This window comes from Pelmatolapia mariae, linkage group LG10_11 (assembly GCF_036321145.2).
Source record: "Pelmatolapia mariae isolate MD_Pm_ZW linkage group LG10_11, Pm_UMD_F_2, whole genome shotgun sequence".
Classification (NCBI taxonomy): domain Eukaryota; kingdom Metazoa; phylum Chordata; class Actinopteri; order Cichliformes; family Cichlidae; genus Pelmatolapia; species Pelmatolapia mariae.
In genome coordinates this window covers 44918190-44941865 of record NC_086236.1, presented here as the reverse complement: position 1 = coordinate 44941865, position 23676 = coordinate 44918190, and the positions used below count along the sequence as shown (strand labels likewise).

Genomic DNA, 23676 nt, shown 5'->3' with positions numbered 1-23676 from the left:
GGTTGACACTCAAACTGGTCTGCTTTGTGTTTAACGTTGAGCCGTAGCGTTACTTTAAGAAATATCCTGTGGATCACCAGGAACAAAAACAGTTGATAAGGAGATGTAAAACATTAAATCCACGTGCCTCAGGCCTTAAACTTCAGTCTTGCATCTCTATCGTATAGATAAGGATAAGCAATATCAGTGCAGCAGACTGAGTAATAAAACAAATACAGGCACAAACACTCACAGGCAGCATCCTATCACAGTGAGGGATTTCGCTGCTCATCCTCAGTTCATTCAGGCTGTTTGTCTAGTGGTCTAATCAAGATGCTGAGCCCAGAAATGAGAGAGGAGAAGAGGAGAGGATGGCAGAAGGATAACCCTTTAATGAAGCCATGATAGCGCGGTGTGCATGCGTGCGCGCACATGTGTGAAAGCGTGGGATAATTTAGCAGAGTGTAGGGTGAGAACACCACAGCGTGACAAGGTTGTTATTTAATGAGTGGTAAATGGTACAATACACATGCTAACAGTGTCGCCCTGCTGTCCCCAACAGTGTTATTGTGGCTGCTGTGGAAAAGACAAGACTTCTTTGTGTGCCCTCTGCCTCTCTGCTCGCTCCCCTGTTTTTCTCCATTTCATCCATCACTACCCTGGTATTGCTCTTTTTTTTAAAAATATATCATGTGTCATCCCTCGGTGGCCTCCATTCTTCTTATTCTTTTCTTTAACACTCATAGTTTCGATGAGTAAACATGTGAACAACAGTCCCTTTCTTCCGAGTTTTCCTGATACTGTCTCCTTCTCTTTCCATCATCACTCTCTCCTTTCTCTCCTCCACACTCTAGAGACCCATGTTGGACAATACAGGCACTGTTTTGGCCACACTGAGGTTGCTGGCTAGCAGAAACAGCCCCTCACTGAAGAAATGTCAACTACTGTGATTAATAACAACATACTGGCCCTGCTATCGTAACAAAAGTTTTTGAGTTTTTCAGTGCAGATTATTGGAAGATATATCTGTAGCAATGCTAACTGAATATGTCTGGTGCATGATTTCTGTGTGTATGTATGACGCAGCACACAGTGAAGTGGGTCAGTGAGCATCTAGGTAGGGCATGGACATTCAGCTGTTGAATCTTTAATTTTGTCTAAATATGAGTGCTTTTCGTCCTTCTGCTATGTCTCCTGTGGTGTTCAGACCACAGAAGCGAGAACTATTTTTCTCCCTCTTAAGGTGTCCAGAGTCTGAACTCCCCAGTCTGTCCCTTGTCATGCCTAAATGGTCTTTAAGTAGAAGAATTCACTTGCATACTGTTGGGTTTTAATTAGCATAAATAGACTGCTTTCTGGAGAGAGCAGTTAAGAACAAGAACAGTTGGGGAAATAAATGCAAAAGTACATTTCTTTGTTTTTCCTGTGACCTTCAGTATCAAAGTTTTGCTGTTCCAGATAAATCATGTCCTAAACCTTGGAGCTTGTTCAGTTTATTAGTATATTTTTTATGCCGTGAATAAAAAGAGATGATGATTTGAACCAAAAATGTACTAACACTTGAAAATATAATGAAATGTGAGGCTCAAGACTTTTGCACAGCTGTTAAAGAAATATTCTGACGTATGTTTGTCTTCAGTCTGCAGATGTTTGCGAGCAGATCCTTCGGGTGGTGTCTCGATCCAGTCGACTGGAGGAGTTGGTCCTGGACAATGCAGGACTCAAAACGTAAGAAAATACGAAATATTAAAGGTGCACTCAAGAATTTTTTTTAAATGTCAAAGACAATTAAAGGGTAGCTAGGACAGTACACATATGTAATCATTAGTACAATTTCAAATCTCAGAACTCCAAGGTCGCTTAATAACAGATTAAAATGAGTTTAATTAATTGAAAATATATGGAGAATTATGATGTGACTCTCTGATTGAGAAACCTTTTTTTTGTGCTATTGAAACAACAAATTTTGAGGAAAACTATTTATTTTGAAAATCCAAGGTTTGCATCCAGAATGGGTACAGCTAAAAATGCTACCTTACCTTATGGTAGGTGATTTACCCTTTTCAACCTACCCTTTTAATCTCTTAGTCAAAAGCATCTGTGCTATATGGAAGTGCAATATTAAATCTCTGGAGTGACCTTTTATATAGACAGGTCGGACATTACTTGGGTCAGGTTTATGATTTAGTGTAATTTAGTTTTATACCTGCTTGATATAATAGTAATAAAGCCCATTTTTAATGAGTTTCACAGCAAGAGAAAACTGTGAATGTGTTTGAAACCAAAGTCACTGTCATACACAGACTCAGTATTTTCAGGTTCAAACCTATGGGAAGACCGAGACCTGCATACGGAAAACTGCAGCAACATTGCAGAGGGCTCGGGATGTTAATTTGATTTAGCTTTCATCAGATCTGTGAAGGAAATGGCTGTGCATCACATTACTGGATCCAGTTTTGTTAATCTGTTTAGTGTTGAAATGGGAGCTTTGCCGTGCTGTTCCAGTGTATTCGCTTCTTTAAAAATATTGGATAGCTTTTTTCGCAGTCCCAATCTAATATTTCAGTTCACTTTCTGTAAGCTTTTCTTTCCTGAAACTGTTAAAGCAACATCAAAGACGCTGAAGCATTCTGAAGGTCTTTGTTTGGTGCTTACATTGTTTATAGACCTGTAATGAATACATCCTTTCACAATCTACAGCGATTTTGCCCAGAAGCTAGCTGCTGCTCTGGCCCACAACCCCAGCTCAGGACTCACCACTATTAATCTTGCCAACAACCCACTGGAGGACAGAGGTATAGATGCTCAGATCTAGTTTAATGTATTTCTCTCTGATCTCCTTTTTTTCTCTTCTCCTTTCTCCTCTCTAAAGGCTGTGTTTCACCTCTGCTCTGTAATATTAAAATACAATTTTTACAGGTTACAAATGGTTACAGCATTCTTTTAAATATAGTAATATATCACGTAATTGCATTGGCTCTGGCATTGGAATCAGGAGGCGGGGAAGCTGTACAGTTAGAATTGAGAAGACTAGAAATGGCAAACAAATCCAAACTGATAGAAAAGGCCACAAATAAAATGGCATGCAGGTAGAGTGAAAGGACAGCTCTATAGTACAAACACCACAGCCTGACACAGCTAGAGTAAGTGATGATACAGACGGTTTATGTTCCATTGTGATTGTGCAGTTAGTGCAGCATTTTAATATTTCATCAGCTCTGTCCTAAGGCCTCTCAGTTTATCCAGGACACATGAATTAAAGATGCATTCCACCAAATATTCATACAGACGCATGTAAACATGCAACAGATGTCTGGGGCTCACCAGTCTCTAGTTTAATTGTCATCATGTAAAATTTATTACAAATATTTGGTGAATATGCCCTTCATAGACATATATATGTATATAAATTTATCATTTCATACATTTACTGTGTATGACATTAACTACAATGCCTGAGTATTAGTTACTGTGACTGATTTTTCCCGTACTATACCTTAAAATGAATAGTTTATATAGTTTATATTGTCATATAAACTAAGCAGTTGTTTTTTTTTTTTTATTGCGATGTGGTGTAATGCTTTCTTTTTCAGGTAACAAATACCCAAACATTCACAGACAGTTAAGATAGACCTGTGTTGAATAAATTCTTCTCTCGTTGCAGGTGTTTCCTCCCTGGGTGCTCAGTTTGCCAAACTCCGTTTGGGGCTCAAGCATTTAAACTTTTCCAAAACCTCACTCTCACCCAAAGGTATGTGCTGTTTTCCCTTGGTGTTTGCATCTGTAGAGTTGTTGAAATGTTAAAGTGATCCGTGGATCCACTTGCAAGATTGTAGCAAAAGTAACAGATTGGTTAAGAAGGACATATGATACAAATATCGTGCTGTAATCACTTGTTCTTTTTTCTGTAGGGGTGCATGCATTTACATGCACCCCTACAGAAAGATGCGCTTAATTTCCTCCACTAATGTGATCACACCCACTGTTGTGATGCTAATGACACTTAATTATCACACTATTAACACTATTATAGAGAGATGCATGGAAAGGGAAGAAATTGGAAACAGTGTTCATGTTTTCATTTGCATAAATGCTACTCTCTAAACCACTTTCCTTCAGTCTGTAGACCAAAGTCCTTCCTTTAATAAATAATGCCAAGAGGCTGACTGTATTTAAGGCTATTCTATCTAGACTGAAATTTCTCTGTCAGCAGTTACTTGCAGGCTATTTTTTTCTTGGTTATCATCCAAAATAAACTATTCAGCACCGTGCTGGTCTATAGGAATTCATTGTAAACCTGCTTTTTTCAGGCAATCAATAAAAAGCTATCATCTTCCACATGCTGAGTTAGTAAGGCTGCTTAAACTGAGCTCTGCCTTGCTGAAGGTTCAATCCATAATTTGTGACTCCATGCCAAGAGCAAAAGCTGCGGATTGGGGACATTTACTCTTTTTTTTGTTTGTTTGGGTTTTTTAAAACGGCTTTCTTTTTCATCTCTTCATCAAAGCATTTATTTGACAGTCACGACTTGATTTACAGGCTGACACAGTCAGTCAGGACTTCATAGTATTAAAGTGTCAGAGTACCATGTCAGCCATGCGATGTGATGTGACACAGGTCAGTGGTTGCGTGCACAGTGTGTCAATAATAAGCTGTGGAAATGCATGCAGGCGTGCATAGACATGCATGCAACCTGCATTTTAAATCTTTCAAACACACACTGGTTGCATAAAGATTTGTTTTCCTGGAGCTTTTTCAGTATATTTATTGCAAGATATCTTTTTCAATATATTTATTAAGTCGGTAATATCGCCGTTACTGTGTTTATTTTGATAGGTTTTTATTGGAATTGTGGATTGCATTTACAGAACTGTGTGGAGGCCTAATCGTTTCGTTTTCCATGCACTCACTCGACTTTCTGAGCCCGTTCTTTCCGGTCTTCTCCCACTGCTCATTTCCTGCCATTTCCTTCAATATACTGTCAAAACATCAAGTGGAGATTTGAGGGCTGTGATAATGCTGACAGTGCTTGTTTTGTGTGTGTTTGTGTTATAGGGGTGAATAGCCTTTGCCAGTCACTGAGTGCCAACCCGTCCATCCCCAGCAGCCTAGTCCATCTGGACCTCTCAGGGAACATGCTCCGAGGAGACGACATGCAGGTACTGAACATGAACTCTGGCCGTATGGGGGAAAAAATTGTCAGTTTTGTGTAAATCATTTATCTTTGATTTTTCAAATGAGCCACAAATGGAAACCTGTTTTGTTTTTTTTTCATGCATGAAATAAATATTAATAGTATATTAGAAATTAAAAGAAAATTTCATTAGTGTCTGAAGGGGCATTAATTTGCTTAATTTAGCCGTCATTAACCAGAGTAGAACAGTCTTCATCAGTTTGTATCCCTAACCCAACTTGTCTGCAAACACCTGCAAACTCCTCTACAAACCAGAAAGGAAACCATTTACCTTCAAAGTAAAAGCTGTGCACTTTTGAAATGCGTTTGTTGCACAACAAGGCACAGGTTTTACTTTACTTCCAGTTTGTGTAGCAGTGTTTCAAATGTCTGTGCAGCTTGGGAGGTAAATGATGAGTATTTGCAGACAAGTTGGCAGCTTCCATGAACCAAAGCAATCACAGTGAGGTTCTCGATTGAATTCAGTTTGCGACAGCCAGCCACCTTAAGCAACCACTTGCTAACCGATCAGGAAATGCACACTTTTCCATAACGACGGTGGTTATCAGGGGGTCACTGACCAGCCTCTAGGTATGTGTGACTGAGTTCTTAGTAAAAAGTAAAGACATGCACATACGCATTATTTAAATGTGTTGCAGCACTGACAGATGAGAAAGGAATAGTTTGGTATTTCTTGCATTCTTGCTTGGATTTGATTACAAACGTAGCTTAAAAATCAGTGATTAAATATCTGGTGCTAATAAAATTCACAATTCCTGGACTGTTCATGTCAGTGTTAATGTGTTAAGTTGCAGTGTTGTTACAGTTATTGCCTCTGGTCAATGTTCCTGTGTGCTCGTGGGTGTCAGTGCTAAAGCTGGGGTCGGGCGGTGTACAGAGCAAAGGCATTGCAAATAGAAAATGAGTTTTCTGTCTCACAACTCTTTCTTCCACATGGGTTTGCAATATTAGGGTCAGAAGTGGGATTGATGCTTAGCCTGAAAATTGGATAGAGCGAGATCCAGATTCTCAAACGAGCCATAGAGCAGAACTTTTGGCATCTGGAAAACCTGGCACTAAAGCAAGTAGAGCGGGCCAGTGATGCGAATTTTCCATCCCACCCTGTTGGCTGCAGTGCACTGCGGCTCATCACTTAGTGATTGAGAGGACAAGTGAAACTCTGCCACATTCCTTCAAATCCAACAAAAATGGGTTGAAATCAGATTTATGAATGCTCTGCATCCACCAGCAGACACATAAATACGGTGACACTCTGTTCCCACACTAGGTTGTTCTTATGCTTTATTTTTTAGCACTTCTACCACTTCCTCGGCCAGCCAAACAGCCTGGCAACCCTTGACCTCTCCAACACTGATTGCTTATTGGACCAGGTGAGTGAGTCAAAATGAAACTGGACAAAGGAGCTAAATAGATAAATGGTTAAAGAGATGTCTGCTTCATTATCATATCGTAGTGATTCGCATTTTTGGTAAACAGACCACACAAACTTGCAGAGTTACTTTCTGCAAACGAGCAACGTTTAATTAGAGTGAAATACTTGCTATTAATGTCTGTGTTTCAGGCAGTGTAACCCACTCAATCTGTGTTGCTGTTGAGTATATGTAAAGTGGTGTAAAACTGTATGTGAAGTATTGATGTGGGTCTAAGAGCCAAACAAAGTTTATTGATTAGTTTGAGGTGTAGCCAGCTGTCATCCAAAGAAATTATTGATTCTCTTGCAAGTCATATTTTTTTCTCTCTCGTGTACCAATAAATCATTCATGCATCTCAAAAACAGAGTTGGAAGCTGCAATGAAAACTATTGCAACTGATTGATCTTTTTATTATGTGTGTTCCAGGTTTGCTCAGCACTGCTGCGGGGCTCAGTTGAACACCTCTCCGTTCTCAACGTGTCAAAGAGCGTCTTCCCTCACAGGTAAAAATAAAAAAAATACAAATCTGGGTTTTACTAACTCAGACCTCATTCCATTTCATTTATTCATTTATAAAGCACATTTAATAACAACAGGGCGTTGACCAAAGTGCTGTACAACATAACAATTAAACCTGATGATGTGCATAATTTTACGAAAGTACTGCACATGCTACAACTGAAGGTGTATAAACAAATGCCCAATAGACCAAAACTTCAATATTCTTTAGTTTCATTTTTAATGATGGTTTTTAATCACAGCTTTAGAGCATCAGCACCATTGTTATCCCTAACCCGTAAAAGGCTGATGGGACATTGCTGTAACCCTGTGGGCAGACAACATGGACAGCCAAGTTTGTGAATGCAAGAACTCGAGAACAAGGCAACGTAGGATTTTGAAATTCATAACTTAGAGGTGCATCTATTAAAACTCTTGGAAAAGTTCAGGTCAAGTTTCCTCTGAAGAGCTTGTGAATGTGATAACTCAAGAAGGAGGTAACCTAGGGTTTTGAGATTGATGAAATTGGTGCAACTACCAGGAGGCTGAGGATAACACTCAGTTGTTTTTTTTTGTTGTTTTGTTATTACTAACAATCAATATTATTGATTGTATTGATTTTGGGGTTAAGTTTGTGTGTCATGGTTAGCTCTGTTTCCTCATACAAGAAGCCTTCTGGTTGGATGTAGCTGCTTCTGTGTGGAGTTGTTGTTCTTCCTCTGGATCCACGTTTCTGCCTCTTCCTGCTGTCAGTGTTTGTTAGCCCTGGGACTGCTTCTTATTCAATATAAACCCCCCTATGACTGTCTGTGCATGGATATGCAGTGGATGGATGGACTAAATTATGTTTTGTTCCAGTTGAAACTGGTGGCATGTGTGTAGTTTTTTAACAGCTGCATCTTTTTGTGAAATAACAATGAGGTAATCATGATTAACTTGCTTGGATAGAAAATATACAGGAGGATAGCAATTTTTGTCTTCCTTGATGTGATAGTGGAAGATGGGCTTTGACCTAGAAGAGTCTCTCATTGCTGTTAATACAGCACCCACTGAGGCTAATGTTTGATTCTCCTTTCTGTCTTTATGTATAGACATACTGGCTGAATCAGTCTTTTATTTATAAGGGTCTGTATGTTGATGTGTGACACCTGCTGGTAGTCAAGTGTAATCACATCTATGTGAGTTCAAATTCTGTGAATTTGCACCTGATTGTTGAGATTTTGTGACTGGCAGATGGGTGAGGGGTGGAGCTTTTTTCCCAGTGTGTCTCAGAGGAGTTGAGGACTTTATCAAAAGAAGAGGTGGAGGGTGGAGGGGAGTGAGGATTGGGTAAGCAGAGTAAGGTAAGAGAAAAGAGGACCTGACTATAGTATGTGGAAGAAGATGGAGGCTAGTGAAGTGTAAGGAAGAGCTGAGCAACTAAGCACTTCCAACTAAGAGTTACAGTATATGTGGGACCCATCTGTGCTGCTTGATTGGTAGAACTTCAACTCCTTATCTGAAACAGCAGATAAAGTGGGTCATGAGATTTTAGAGTAGTAAAATCTTAATGTTGTCATGAATGTCTTCTGCATTACTGATCCTTTTGATGGTACCACAAAAAAGCGAGGAAACAAGCGTGTAAACTTAGTGAAATTCTATCCGATGTTGACTCTATGTAGTGTCATTATTTCATTCTTATTCTCTTTTTGTTTCTGTAGGAAAGGCAAAGACGTGCCCCCGTCCTTCAAGCATTTCTTCAGTAGTGCTGCATCTCTCACCTCCATCAACGTGTCAGGAACCAAGCTGCCACCAGAGGCTGTGAAGTGAGACGGCGATTCATTCACTTTTAATGTGTCTGAGGGCCTCCTTCCAAATTCTCAGTGCCCATTTCGAAGCATAGATACCACCATTTAAATGCCGCTTGTGTCGTCAGCCTACAATGGCTAACTCTGAGTTTATTGTTTTCACTGAAAGTAGTATTACATAAGTTATATATAAAAAATATAGAATTTGAATGAAGGCCTTCTGGTCTTACTTTCTCCTTACTTTTAAAATTATCTCATTTTTCATGTTTTGAATATTAAATATGTATTTTTAACTGGAAATAATGTCATTACTGTAGAGCGCTCCTACTTGGTCTGGCCAGTAACCCAAGTGTGAAGGATGTCTCTCTAGACCTCAGCTGCTGTGAGGTAAGACAGAGAGTGCAGTGTGTGCAGGGCAAGTATGGAACTGGGAACTTTCATGGCACATTTGCAAAAATAATATATTTATTATTTAAATAACCATTTATTTACTAACCAATGAGACGAGCCATATTTAGCTGTAGTTTTGTTTCTGTAAGTGTGCTTGCAAGCTAACGTTTAAGAGTGCTTTTTTTAATACTACTAAAAAACGCGCAATAAGATGATACTCGTCCAATGCAATCGGCTTTTTAGGATCCACTCAAAAACCATTTGACAGGCCAGTGATGCTGCAAAGAGGCTGCATAATGGAATACTTGGCGGACAACAGGGAGGGATAAAAGGCGGAGAGAGGAACAGTGAGTGGGAAGGGTGAAGTTTGAGTTGGGGATTTGGGATGTGGGGTCAGTTTCCAGCTGTAGTTGTTCTGCCTTAACTCTCAAACACACACATCAGCCTTCACCTTCCCCTGCTCAAAAAAGAGAAAAGACAGCTCTCTGCAGATTTATCCTGATCGCTAAAGATAACTCATAACAAATTACCGAGAAAATCCGAATCCAGATCCCCACAGAAACCTTCCCAAACCAAAGCTTTTTTGGGGGGAAATGACGTAAGCATCCCTTTTCGATGCCTTAATGAACCGTGTGGTGGGGGCGGACAGAATCTGTTGTCTGAGTGCGATCGCAGCATGCAAAATAAGGACTCCCCGCTGAGTGTGTTGCATGTGCAAATGCGTGTCTTTGATAAGTGAGTGTGTGGCCAGAAGAATGCTCATTAAGCATCTGTGTGTTTTGTTGTTGGTAATTGCTGGCTTGCTTTTGACATGCTGTTCTCTCCCTCTAATGCTTCTGTAAGCTTGGCCATTGTGTAAGTACTAATGTGCTCCCTCTTAATAATTAACACGTCATTCTTCCTTTTTTTATGTGCACGTTTTGCTTTTTTTTCTCCTGCTGATCTTATGCTTAGTGGAGCTTTTTTCCCCTCAACATTTTTGCATTAATTAAAAGCTACAGTTGCTCTGAGAGATCTGTGCAGCTATTTTAAAGAATGTGCAATTTTATCATTAAGTCATAGTAAATTGGATGTGTGTTACTTGAAATAATCCTATGCAGATGTTTTGCATTTTGTAATAAAGGAAATTTTAGGAGGTGCACAGAAGGTTACATTTTTATTGTGTACTTGAATATATAGTTGAATTTTTTATGAAGCATTCAATCCTTTGTGGAAGTACTGTGACCTTTTGTGTTCATATTTTCCAGTCACAGTGCAGGATTTGTTTGTGAAATTTCTAATTTCAGCAGATGCTTGGCAGTAAAATGAACATATTACCACAGTTTGTTTTCCTGTGCTTTCAGCTGCGGTCTGGAGGATCTCAGATCCTTGAAGGTTGTATTGCTGAGATCCCAAACATCTCCAGCCTGGATATCTCTGACAACGGTGAGATGCTGGTGATCATGCTTATTGTAATCTATATTTACTAATCTCAAAGCAGAGGTGTATTACAGTACAACATATACCTTTTATTTTCAGGATTAGACTCAGAGTTGTCCACTCTGCTTGTTTGGTTGGCCAAGAACCGGTCTATCAGACACCTCTCTCTGGGCAAGAACTTCAACAACATCAAATCCAAGTAAGGATGCAACAAAGGAGGAGATGGTGTTGAGCTGTTGTGCACAACTTGGAGCTTGCGCTGAAGTTAAAGGGAAGGCCGGGATTGAATTTTGCTCTATATCCTGACTTGATTCTGGGAATAAAACATTACAAGCAATCAAGAAATTAGGCAAGCATTGAGTTTAAAAGCTCCAGTACAAATCATTGAAGTCTGGCTTTTCCTCTTAGCGACTGTTTGTCTACTACTTATTAGTATTCTGTGAAGGTGAACAACCAGATATGTAAAAGGTTTGACACAATGTCACTAGCATGAAAAAAATCATTTTAAATAATTTTTTGTTTGTATACGTTTTCTTCCTTCTATTTAGAAATCTCGCTCCAGTGTTGGACAGCTTGGTTCACCTGATTCAGGAGGAGGAGTCGGTGAGTTTTTCCATTTTTCTCTCTGTGTGGTCAGCAACCATGTGACAACAGAGAACATCTTAAATACAGATATCACAGAAAGGAAGCCAAGTCACTGAATCTCCACCAGCTGCGCTCCAGCTGACCACTGGCCTCACCAGTGGAGGGTTATGTTGATAGTTTTGCTACACTGATCAATCAAGACACAGTTCAGCATGGAAATTATGCAAGTTGGTCTTAAATTTCTCAGAATTTCAGAGTCTCTGTTGCATTTTGTCATCACAGTACTAACCCTTGTTATTGCACACTGCAGATTTTCAACTGGTTATGCAAGCCTAGTATAAATATGTCATTAAAAGAATTTATATGGTAAATATCCAACAACTGCCTAGCTTAACTTGGCATTATGGGTACAAAATTGGGGAAATCTCTATTGTTTTAATCAACATAGTTCACCAATTTATTGATGAACTATTGCTATGAAGCCACTATTTGCATCTCTTCTTCAATCTCCCAGTCTTTTTTCCCTTTTTGTTTTTTCAAGCGTAGAAAGGGATGCCACTAGTAATTACTTTTGTAAGCACAGCATACTGATACTATCATTATATACTTCCCTTTGCCTGCACTTATTGGTGTACTTGCATCTTAATTGTGCCCTGCTTTCTTTTGTGAGCAGAGAACATGTTTAAGCCAGTTTTTATTTGCGGAAACGCAGAGATTTCAATCTTGTTTCGTATTTACAGAAGTTAAGCAAGAATTTTCTTCCGTGGCTATTCCAGTATAAACTTCTCTATTTATATTTTTTGTTTTTATTAAATGTTTTTAGTGAAACACGAGCGCATGAAGGCTGTAATTAATTCTCTGTGCTTCCCCAGAGAAGCTCTAATCAAGTAATCCTCTGCTTGAATAACCATGTTGACATTGGCCTTTCACACGGTCATCACCACGCACACTGCAATTTATAGTCATTATCTCTAAATTTATCCCATGAATATGCCTTCTGAGTTTCATTAAAAGGAAATCCTTCATGTCAGAACAAACAGCTTTAGCTGTGCCGCTTTGTGAGCGCATTAACTGTTAGTTTGCTCTGTTTAAAGCTCTCTATATTTAGAGCTCGTTCCAAACACAGGAAACCATGAGACATGTTAATTTCATTGCCAAGATCAGTTATTAAAAGAAATAATGAAACCCTTCTCATCCAACAATAGGTCTCTTGTATTTGTGTTGCAGCTCGTGGAATGAGCATGCGTACAGGACCTTGACGTGACTACAGCTGGATATTTATTTATAAACTCAATAAAATTGAATTCAAAGAAAGGGTATCCAGTACACTTCTTAGTTACTATTTTTACAGGATATGCGCTCTACATTTACTATTTTGAAACTTAAGATAAGCTGAAACTGTAGGGATTAAATGAAGTTTGCAGTATTCAAATCTATTTTGTTTTTTTTTTTATTTAGTTTTTCTTGTTTATAAAAAAAAATGAGAGTTTTGTAAAGTTCCTATCATGTCCAGCTTCATTATCACATTTTCTTTGTGGCAAAGGTCATAGGGTGGGCCGATGGAAACATTATTAATTTAACTGTAATAAAGGGATGCGAATTATTTATTGTAACCGTGACTAAGCTCTGGAATGCTTTAACTGGAAAACAGGTCGAAATCGCCAAAATCAAAGGAGCTCCTTTTGAATGCTTTCCAGCAGTGCCAAAATATATCAAATACTACTTGAGGGCCACACATGTTGACATGTTTACTGTCCTGTATTAGTAATTTTGAATGCATTTCTCCCTTTACATTCATAATATGTACCCACTCTAATCACCTTTACCCTCTCTTGTCCCCACACACACCTTTTGTCCCTGTTAAATCTTGCCCTTCCCAGCCCCTCACCTCTCTGTCTCTAGCAGACTCCAGGCTCAAGAGTGATCTCACCATCGTTCTCAATGCTTTGGGCAGCAACTCCACGCTCACAAGGCTTGACATCAGTGGGAATGCAATGGGTGACATGGGGGCCAAAATGCTGGCTAAGGCGTTACAGATCAACTCCAAACTCAGGTAGCTGTGCATGGGTCAAAGCTGCGTCACATGGTTGTAACTTTTTAAAACTGCTTGTTTCATACAGCTGAGGGGCTTCTAAGAGTTCCAGTATAAAAGCAAACAAACTGTGATTTATGCAAAACCTGTCTAGTAGCATCTAATAATAAAGATATGGAGCTGGACATAGATCCACATTAACCCTAGAAAACTAATGTGCAGTTTTGTAACACCATCAGTAACATGATATACCCGATGAAACATATGTACTTTTCTCTTATTTCTCCTTATTCAGCATCTCATAAAATAAATAAAGGTATCATGGGGGTACCCTATAAAAAGGCTCTAAATTTAGTGTAAAATTAGGGAATTGTTAACAATAAAATTCCTTAAAAAACTGAAAAGGACAATGGAATTGGGAATGTCCTCACTTCTAGGGCCACCCATTCCTGGCACATGTAAAACTTGGAGGCACGATCTCCCTGCATCAATGACATTTTGTGATGGGGGAAAAATGACCAAATGACTATAATTTATTATTTATTTATTTTTTGACTACATGAATTCCCCTGGAAATAACCACAAAGTGGTATTTATTCATCGCATGGGTGAAAATCACCTGACGTTGGTGTTCTAGGGTTAATAAACCTGTGTAATTACTGCTGTATTGATAATGCAATAACTAAAAAAGGCCACAATATTTACAATGTACTATATATGAATTATTGTACAGTTATTTGTATTCAACAGTCTATATCTTATACTACTGTGTATTGTTTTGACACAGATTTTGCCACTGTGCGGTTAAATACTCAAACCACTATTGTTTGAACTTACACTGCATATTTATTTTATAGCCCTTTTCCTTTTCCCCCCCCTTTTTTCTTTATAAAATACCCACAAATGTTCTTTAATGCCTATGGGTACTCAGAAGATAGCAAGTAAAATCTTGTAAATCATCTTTGAGAATTAATGGCTTCCTCTGTTCGCGTCATACTGTGTGCTTGTTTTGAGCAGGACTGTGATCTGGGATAAGAACAACACCAGCCCTCAGGGTCTGCAGGATGTAGCAGCCGCTCTGGAAAAGTAAGTAATGCTGTCCATGCTTGTATATGTGAGTGCGTGGTTTAGCGTTGTCTATTCAAAATGAAATCTTTAAATGTATAGTGTTTATATAATGCCCTTTTTTCTTTCTTTTTTTACACCGTGCATGCCTTTGTGTATATCATTAAAATTGCTGAAGGAACGGATGTGTAGTTAGCTTTTGCAGCCCAGATGGGTTTTTTTTTTTGTGCAGAGCAGAAGGAAAGTCTGAGGTTTGTTTAGACAGGAAGGACGATAAGAGGAAGGAAGGCGCAGAGAGGAGAGAGTGACACACGCAGGGAATACTACAGAGACACAATGACATGAAAGTGTGCTGAGGGAAAGAAAGCATGATACATTAAGACACAAAAAAGTAGAAGTCAAAGCTAGACAAATCAGATTTTGTTTACCGTACCTTCCGATTGTGGATCTGGATGTTTGTGCATGTGAATAAATTTGCTTCCAGGATGTGTAGGTTCATCCACCTCTTTCCTCTTTTTCATCTCCTCTCTCTTTGTCATATTCTCCCAGCAGCACATATCTTCATTTCCCCTCCGAGTCTCTGTGTTGTATTATTGAAAAAACAATTTCTTGTTTCTGATCTCCCTTCGGTTCAGCAGTGCAGCATCGCGTGTCTTTGTTTCCTTTGCTCAATTTCCCCATTTTCCTCCTGTGTACCATGCATTCTTTAAAGTTTTTTTTCTCCAGATATTCAATACTGCAATATAACAGACAGTTGGAGTATTCAAAGTCTCCCACAATCCCCAGCATATAAAAGCTATCCACGGGTCTCAGTGATTTATAGAAATTGTTCAGAGTAGATCTTTCTGGTCAAGACGTGAGGAAGGAGAGCACACATAACAATCTGAATGAATAACAATCATTCATTCAGCCTTTGAGGTTAAAAAGTATTCTAATCCCTTTGCTTTACCTTCACATCGCAACAGGTTTATACACTACCAGTCAAAAGTTTGGCCACACCTTCTCATTTAATGGTTTTCCTTTATTTTCATGACTATTTACATTGTAGATTCTCATTGAAGGCATGAAAACAATGAATTAACACATATAGAATTATGTAGTAAACAAAAAACTGAGAAATAACTCAAAACGTGTTATATTTTAGATTCTTCAAAATATCCACCCTTTGCTTTGTTTACTGCTTGGTACACTCTTGGCATTTTCTCGATGAGCTTCATGAGGTCGTCACCTGAAATGGTCCTGAAGCAGTTCCCAGAGATGCTGAGCACTTGTTTGCCCTTTTGCCTTTACTGCAGTCCTTCTCACCCCAAGCCATCTCGATTGGGTTTAAGTCAGGTGACTGTGGAGGCCAGGCCATGAACCCTGACACCACTTAGAGAAGGCCAAGGGTTTGCAGCACTGTCAACAAAGCAAAGGGTGGCTACTTTGAGGAATCTAAAATATAAGACATATTTAGAGTTATTTATTCATTTTTTCTTTGCTACATAATTCCATATATCTTGCTTTATATATTTCTTGTCTTCAGTTTGTATCTACAATGTAGAATTGTAGTACTCTAATATGTGCTTTTTTGTCTTTGTTTTTCTGCCTTACCTGTCTATCCCTTCATCTCTCCAATCTTATTGTGAATGTAAATAATGTGTGTGATTCTCACTTAGAGATCAGTGACCTACCCAGGAGTACCAGTTTTAATCCAATAATGTTTCACTGCTGCAATGCACAATGTGTCTCTAAATGCATCACTTTGCTTCTTCTTCATTTTGTTTTTCGTTTGTTTGTTTTTTTAATATCCATTAGGAACTTCACCATTCGTTTCATGCCCCTCCCCATCATTGATGCCTCCCAGGCTCTAAAGGCGAGCCCTGAGAAAACTGAGGATGCCTTACTAAAGGTACATGAAGAACTCCCTCTGGTTCCTGTCATTTAGAGACTTTTAGTCTTTAAAACATGCAGAATGCAATGGCATCAGTGAAGAAAAACATAATGAATAAACTCAAACTGATTTGAATTTTAATCTTTTATTTTAAGTTTACTGTCATGACATCAGCTTTGTTTTCGCTCCATAGATTGAAACGTATTTGTACAGGAACCACGAAACAAGAAAATATCTTCAGGAACAGGCTTATCGGCTTCAGCAGGGCATCGTAACCACAACCACACAGCAGGTAAGTGAGTGAATGGAGACGGCGATTATTGCGACCCCAAGAAACTTAAACTCTTCCACTCTGAACTCGAGTTACTATTTAATATTAAGTATGTTGGTGCAGTGATATAACACTGAGTGTCTTTGCCCCAAGTTATACTAAATTGAGTCTGGAAGCTCCTCTGCTGAGCATTTTACATGTTGTATGACACACAAAAACAGTCATCGTTTCTTGTTTTTGTTTTCCAGATGATTGACAGGATTTGTGTTAAAGTCCAGGACCACCTGAACTCTCTGAGGAACTCGGAGATGGACGCCATCTTGGAGGATGTCAGGTCAGCGGAGAGCCTCATCAAAGATGCCAGGAATTCAAAAACGGTGAGGAGACAGCTGAAGGGGTCAAGGATTCTTTATTATCACCAAAGGGACAATTTGTTGTACAGTCAGCAGAAAACACACAAACATCAAGCAGTAAATAGTCAGTAGATATACAAAATCGCTACATTATGTAAAATTACAATTAGAAAGATATTCAAAAGATCAACGGCAGCTGGGACAAAGGAGTTCTTGAGTCTATTTGTCCTTCACATACAGTTTCTGAAACCAGACGGAAGCAACTGGATGTCCTTTGATAAGAGAAGGCTAAGATCAGCCAAGATAAACTGGGCCTTCTTCAATATCCTAAACTTGTGCGTAGTCACACCTGCACTTTTGCTGCATTCTGTAACTGTACACTGAAGTCTCTAAGAACAGATTTGATAAAAACTGGAATCAGATATTCTAATAAAAGTGCTTTCGACATTAAAACCACAAAGCTTGAGACAAAATATTAATAAAACATTCAGTTAATCTTTACATGCTGTGACCATTCAGTTAAAAAAATGAAAAGTGGGACAAAAAGTGGGCTGCCAAAGATGCTGCCAAAAGTGTTACTGTTTCAAAAAGCACAAAAGCATCAAGAGGAGAAGCATTATTTGTACTGTAAACACTGGATTGTCGATGGATATACGAGTCATGGTTTGTACCAGTAAATCTGCGATGCTTACTTTCAGTGTGCAGAAGTCCAGACCACAGTGAAGCCTGTCAGAATCATATATATTCTTTTATGCAATAGATTTACATTTTCTTCCTACATTTGTTCTAAATCATTGTATTAATTCTACTTTTTTTGTTTGTTTTTTTCTTACTGGAAAACAAAAAATTATGTAGGGTGTGTTTGTCTTAAATAATGTACAAAAGAAGTATTCAACACAAACCCACATTTTCAAATTCACCAAGTATCCTGCATCATAAAAGATTTTAAGGTGTATTTGTCAGCTATAGAAACATACCAGGCATAACATTATGACCACCTGCTAAGTATTGTGCTGGTCCCCCTTTTGCATTCAACGTGTCCCCAATCTGAGCTACAGTAGCTCGTCTGTTGGTTTAAACCACGCGATCCGTCCTTTTCTGTGAAGAGCACTTTTGTGCATGAGTGAGCCTTGGATGCCCACTGCTGTTCCCTCCTTGGACCACTTTTGATAATAAGTGACCACTGCAGCCTGAGAATAGCCCACAGGAGCTCTGACGCAGTCGTCTAGCCATCACAGTTTGGCCCTCATCCAACTTGCTCAAATCTTTAAGCTTGCCCATTTTTTTCTGTTCCTAATACATGAACTTTAAAGGGACAAAATGTCCACCTTCACACTAATATAGCCCACCCACCAACAGGTGCCATGACGAAGTGATAATGAGTGTTATCCACTTCACGTCATCAGCGGTTATGCCCGATCGGTGCACATGCATTAGGAAACATGGCTGTCCTGTACTAATATATTGATGCACATACGCAAACTCTATCTTACTGTCAGTGTTTTATTGTGTTCTATATGTTCCATTTGAATTTAGACTTCTATAATGAATTTAGTAATACAGTGTGGATAGTTTATATTGTTCCAGTGATATAGAGATGTTTCTTTTTAAAAATTTAGTGCAAAAATTGAATCAGCCATATTGAAATGCCCATGTTTATCCTCTCCTTGTGTGCCTTCTTGTCATGTTTTTAGCTGCTTCCCAACCTCTACCACCTCGGATCAGCTTCCAGAGAGGAGGTGAACAGTACTTCAGTAGGTCCAATTCAGGAGAAACTGGAGTCTATGGCCGGGGAGGTGACTGCTGTCATGGACCAACAGCTGCAGGTTGGGCCTTAACGTTCATAGATTAGTAAAGTCTGTGAAATTGCATTTTAAATCCAGGATCATGAGATCAGTATGACAGCCTGTCATCCAGGGATTTAATCAGATCCATCATTACATCCTTTTCCTCCCTGCTGTCTCTTTAGATGCTATTGGAGACCATGATGGATGCAGCAGAGTCTCTGTGTCCTCATGTGATGAAGAAGAGTAATCTTCGAGTAGAGTTGATGAAGGCCAGCTCAGCTAGGATGGTTGTACCTAAAAGCTTCGTTAGCAAAACCCTCCTGGAGCAGTCTGGGGTAGATATCATCAACAAGATCAGGTGTGTTTGGAGGCTTCATAGTTTAAGCATTTAGGTCTGTTGTGACCTTACAGCTCCCCTCACCTTCTCTCTCTATGGCAGTGAGGTGAAGCTGAGTCTAGCGTCCTTTCTGTCCGATCGCATCGTCGATGAGATTTTGGAGGCTCTTTCCACGTCACAGCACGTGCTGGTAAGATTAGAATCGACTGTTTTGTATTCATTAATTAACAATGGCTTAGAGGGGGAAAAGTAAATGTTGATTTAAAATTATTTAGTATTTTCTCCCCTATTGATCTTGTCTCATCCTGACTCTTCACCCCTTCTGTTTGCTTGCCTTTCAACAACTTTCCTTCTTCTCTTTACATCTTTTGTCTCTCTTGCACGCTATCTCATTGTTTTTCTTGTCACCGGTCGTCTCAGGCGGATCATCTGGTACGTCGAGGTCGCCCCTTGGTGCAGCAGGAGTCGGTGGACCTGGATGTGCCGGAGGAAAAGATTCCAAAAAGGGCATCGGCCGAGATACTGGAGGCTGAGAGGCTTGAGGATTTGGAAACATGTATGGTAGGTTATGGTGGGCAGCAGGTGAGGGTGTGTGTATTTAATTAGAATTAACAGCTGACCTACCTAAGCAATGGGAGGCAGTGGTTCTTGCTTACAGTTAGCTGTAGCTCACAAATACACCTGCCTTAAATTTAACCTCTACCTAAAAAATTAGTTCTCGTCATCTTTACATTGACCGTCATTAATTCTAGCACAGACTGAAAAACTTTTGCCAAAATGCTAACAGCACTCTCGGCTGTTATTGGCTTATTTTTAATGCAGGTGAGTAAATAGTGGCTACAAAACTAGGCTGGAGCTTACTACCAGCAGTGCAATATATATTGTTTCTCCCAGTCAAACTGGAACAGAAGCAAGTGAAAACAGTCTTTTATAGGCCTCGAGTTAAGAGGTGAAATATTTAGCAGTGGCCGTTTTTTCCTTTGGCAAAACAAAGATGATAACTGTAATCATCTGGCAGAAAAGTGTTGGTGCAGTCTGCTGTGGGGAAAAAGCAGCAAGTTCTCCTGTCCTCTGTGTCTTCCTCTGGTTCCATAGTTATCTCCACGTTTTTTTCTTCTTCTTCTTCTTCTTCTTCTTCTTCTGAAATCTTTCCCCTGCCTCCCTCTCCTTCCTCCTCTGCTTTCTTTCATTTTCCTCGGTTGTTCTTCGTTAGGCCTTACTCTGTTTTGTCTCCCTTTCTCTTCAATCTTTTCCTCTTTTCCTTCTTCTCTTTTCCTCCTTTGCTCCATGGAGATTCTGTGCTGCACCAGTGTAAGTAATAGTGGACTACCTCGCTCGATTCTCGTTTCTGTCCACTTTTCTTTGCTCTCACTGTTCTTTTCCTTGTCCCTCACTCTCCCCTGTGCATGCCTGCTATACAGTCCTCACTGGGTTCTTTTACAATTTGGTGTATGAAGAGTGTTTCCTTAAAAAGAAGCAGTAGAGCTTCCCTCATCCTGCCACTGTGTTTAAGGATAAATAATAAAGATAACGTTTCAAACCCCTTTAAAATTCTAGAGATTTGGCAGATTAACCAGTTGATACTTTGGTTTGTTAACTAAGAGTATGAGCTCCAAGTGTGAAGAAAACTGAGCTACATTATTGTTATTTTCTTTAAAATATGTTCTAAATTAAATATACATTTAGTTATTGGAGGTCTGATATCATCTTGTGGCACTGAGATACGAGTAAATAAAAGCAGCAGTCAAGACTTCGGAGAAGGGGTGGACAACAAATTTATTAAAGGGCCACATAAGACTCTGGGATTGTTGTGGAGGGCTGCAGCAATAAGCTGAACTCAGTTCTGCCCAATATTAATTTTTATCTCTTCATAAGCTTGACGGTTAAATACAGGAAGCTATAATATCTGTTATTGAGTTTCAACGTTAAGGAATTAGAAATATAAGATGTGGAAAACATTATGTTAACGGCTCAGTTGTGTCGCGTTATGACAGATATGCTGTTTGTTCTTTTGTTCACTCTTTTTGTACTTGCACACAGTTGTTGCTTACGTGGTTTTAAAATCTTCAGCACTCATCCACTCGTCACTTATAGAAAATAAAGTTTTCATTTTAGTTCACAGTTGCTACAAGTGTAACTTTTCCTCCTGCAGATGACTCCGAAATCCAAAAGGAAGAGCATCCACAGCAGGATGCTGCGACCAGTGTCTCGTGCCTTTGGTTAGTACTTCATATTTCTGAGTTTACATGTTATAACACCACGTTCTCTTAAAATGAAATTATCATGCCGTCTTGCTGCTTTAGGCTATACAAGGCAGAATAATTCTAGTTTTGTAGTTGGATTAATTTTTTTGTTGACCTTTTGTGATTTTTATTTCCAGAGCTTGTTTAGTTTTTATTGGTTGAAAATCTTTAGTTTTAGTTAAATTTGTGTTAGTTTTAGTGTTTAGTTATAGAGGACACATGCCAGAGGCAAAATTAAGGAAAATATTTAGAAAAATAGACGCAAAGTTTCAAATATGTCCAATAAACCTTCATCAGCTAAGTCATGTTAAGTTTCTTTGTTTCTTCCTTTTTTTTAAAGACAATTTTCCAAGTTCCCAAAATCATTTCATGTTGTTAACGTTTCATAAAAGTCTAGTTTTTATTTTTTTATTATAGTTTAAATCTTTTTTCATATCTAGTTTGAGTTTTTCAGTTTGTAGTTTTAATTAACTGTAATAACTTTGATAAGAAGTTGACTTGATGGGATTTTATTTTTTATTTCTCTGTATTTGTTCCTTTAAAATTACAAATCTACAGAGATGGAGTTTGACCTGGACAAAGCCCTAGAAGATGTCCCGATCCATGTGGAGGACACTTCAACTTCATCTCACACTCCATCCACTCCATCTGTGGTGCTGCCCAAACTGGAGCCATGTCCCACAGGTGTGATGGTGGAGCTTCCATCTGAGGAGGAAAAAAAGCTTCAGCACTTCACCAAACTCCGACCTCGGAGGAACAAAAAGACACATTCCAGCAAAGTACCAGTGAGTGATCAAGATGGGTTTCTCAAGTTTACTTCAAGGCATTAGTGAGCTTACATTTGTGTCAAAATAAAATAAACATATAAGACCTCTTTAGATATAGTCCAGCGCAGTTGATCTGCTTTTTGTCAGATGGTCCAGAAAATCTTTTTTCTTTCAGCAAATCAGCAGCACTCCATCTCAAGATGGGGAACAGAACGGCCTCATGGGAAGGGTGGATGAGGGTGTAGATGAGTTCTTCTCTAAAAAAGTCACCAAGATGGATTCCAAGTAAGGACTGTACTCTTGTCTCTTTATTTTTTTATCCACTGAGTACATAAATTGAAATGGGCTTCATCTTGTCATTTCTAATACTCCTCTCTTATTAAGTCTTTCTCTCATGTGTCCCTTTGTCCGTCGCGTCTTTTCTCAGGCGTTCCCTGAAGAGTTCAGAATCTCAAGATGGCGAGAAGAAAAAGAAAGGAGGATTTCTAAATCTCATCAAACGATCCTCTAAATCGGATAAATCGGATAAATCAGACAAACTGGATAAGTCTGAGAAAATCCAGGCCACTTTAACATCCTCAGGTCCATCACCCTCTGCACAGGCATCCGTCATCCCAGAGGAGCCTTCCTCACCGAAGGTTGCAGTTAAGAGCCTGGCACCTGAGCCGAAGTCGAGGTGAAGATGAAGACTAAAGCAGAATTATATTTTTTTTATATATTCCTCTGTAACCACTTCCAGCTTTTTTTGACAATATTTCCGTCTACACCACAGAGACGCCTCCAGTCGCTCACAGCCCACAGACTACAGCAGCAGCTCAGACCGCTCAGAGGAGCTGAGGACCCCAGACTCCATGGACGAACCCTGGGAGGGTTCAGATGGCAGGGGGAGTCCTCAGGGAGGCAAGCGGTATCCTGGCGTGCAGATGATGGGCAGCGGCCTCCTAGCAGAGATGAAAGCCAAGCATGAAAGGAGAGCATACAAGGTAAAGTGATGCCGTTTAAACCAAAAACAAAGAAACCACACAAAGTAAATGAAAATGGGGCACAGCAATATGTATGATGGGTCTATTTCAAAGATGAAGACAAAGACTTGAGACAAATCCAAAAAGACTTAAACTCTGCAGTTCTGTCGCACATAAACAAGTTAATTTAGTAGTAAAAAGTCTTTGAGTTAAGAATGTATTATAGAGCAGTCACACACATAAACATGCCGAACTAATCCTGCAAACATCCTGCCAGTGGAACCAAATAGCTACTGGTCTGCTTATTTCTTTGATTGGTGATATAATGAAGAGGTTTAAAGTTGATTCATATGTTTGGGCTTTTAAATGGGTAGAAAGCACACAGGGATCAAAATGCATTAAAATATATTTACACATTCCAGGAATTAAAGTCACTGTCTATGCTAATTGTTTGTCTATAAATGTATACACACATGCACACACGTTTTATTTTATTTTTTCTGTATTTGGATTAGAAAGGCCTTCGATTCAGATGCCCTTCCTCCTCCTCCTCTTCCCCCTTCACCTCCTTCTCACCCTCACCCCTGACACTCGCCTCCATTCACTCCACCCTGGGTTCAAGCCCAGTCTCTGAAGTTGAGCTAAAGATACTGCCTTAATAAGCGACGCAATAAAAGAAGATGATTTTTTTTTTTAAAATGGGACTTTCCTGCCCTGTCACA

General features: G+C 39.3%; 1 protein-coding gene across 1 annotated transcript in view; it reads left to right on the top strand.

Moving 5' to 3' along the window:
* Window positions 1-23676, top strand: part of LOC134637915 (F-actin-uncapping protein LRRC16A-like) — a 72006-nt gene that overhangs the window by 39818 nt on the left and 8512 nt on the right. Inside the window, exons 10-34 of the mRNA XM_063488477.1 lie at window positions 1619-1707; window positions 2680-2774; window positions 3644-3730; window positions 5035-5138; window positions 6466-6543; window positions 7012-7088; window positions 8784-8888; window positions 9188-9257; window positions 10604-10685; window positions 10779-10878; window positions 11228-11282; window positions 13145-13317; window positions 14314-14382; window positions 16159-16252; window positions 16428-16526; window positions 16754-16882; window positions 18553-18684; window positions 18828-19003; window positions 19085-19172; window positions 19403-19543; window positions 21135-21201; window positions 21784-22010; window positions 22168-22277; window positions 22420-22668; window positions 22765-22975. Of these exons, the coding sequence (XP_063344547.1) occupies window positions 1619-1707; window positions 2680-2774; window positions 3644-3730; window positions 5035-5138; window positions 6466-6543; window positions 7012-7088; window positions 8784-8888; window positions 9188-9257; window positions 10604-10685; window positions 10779-10878; window positions 11228-11282; window positions 13145-13317; window positions 14314-14382; window positions 16159-16252; window positions 16428-16526; window positions 16754-16882; window positions 18553-18684; window positions 18828-19003; window positions 19085-19172; window positions 19403-19543; window positions 21135-21201; window positions 21784-22010; window positions 22168-22277; window positions 22420-22668; window positions 22765-22975 (2907 nt within the window). The remainder of the gene's footprint in view (window positions 1-1618; window positions 1708-2679; window positions 2775-3643; window positions 3731-5034; window positions 5139-6465; window positions 6544-7011; window positions 7089-8783; window positions 8889-9187; window positions 9258-10603; window positions 10686-10778; window positions 10879-11227; window positions 11283-13144; window positions 13318-14313; window positions 14383-16158; window positions 16253-16427; window positions 16527-16753; window positions 16883-18552; window positions 18685-18827; window positions 19004-19084; window positions 19173-19402; window positions 19544-21134; window positions 21202-21783; window positions 22011-22167; window positions 22278-22419; window positions 22669-22764; window positions 22976-23676) is intronic.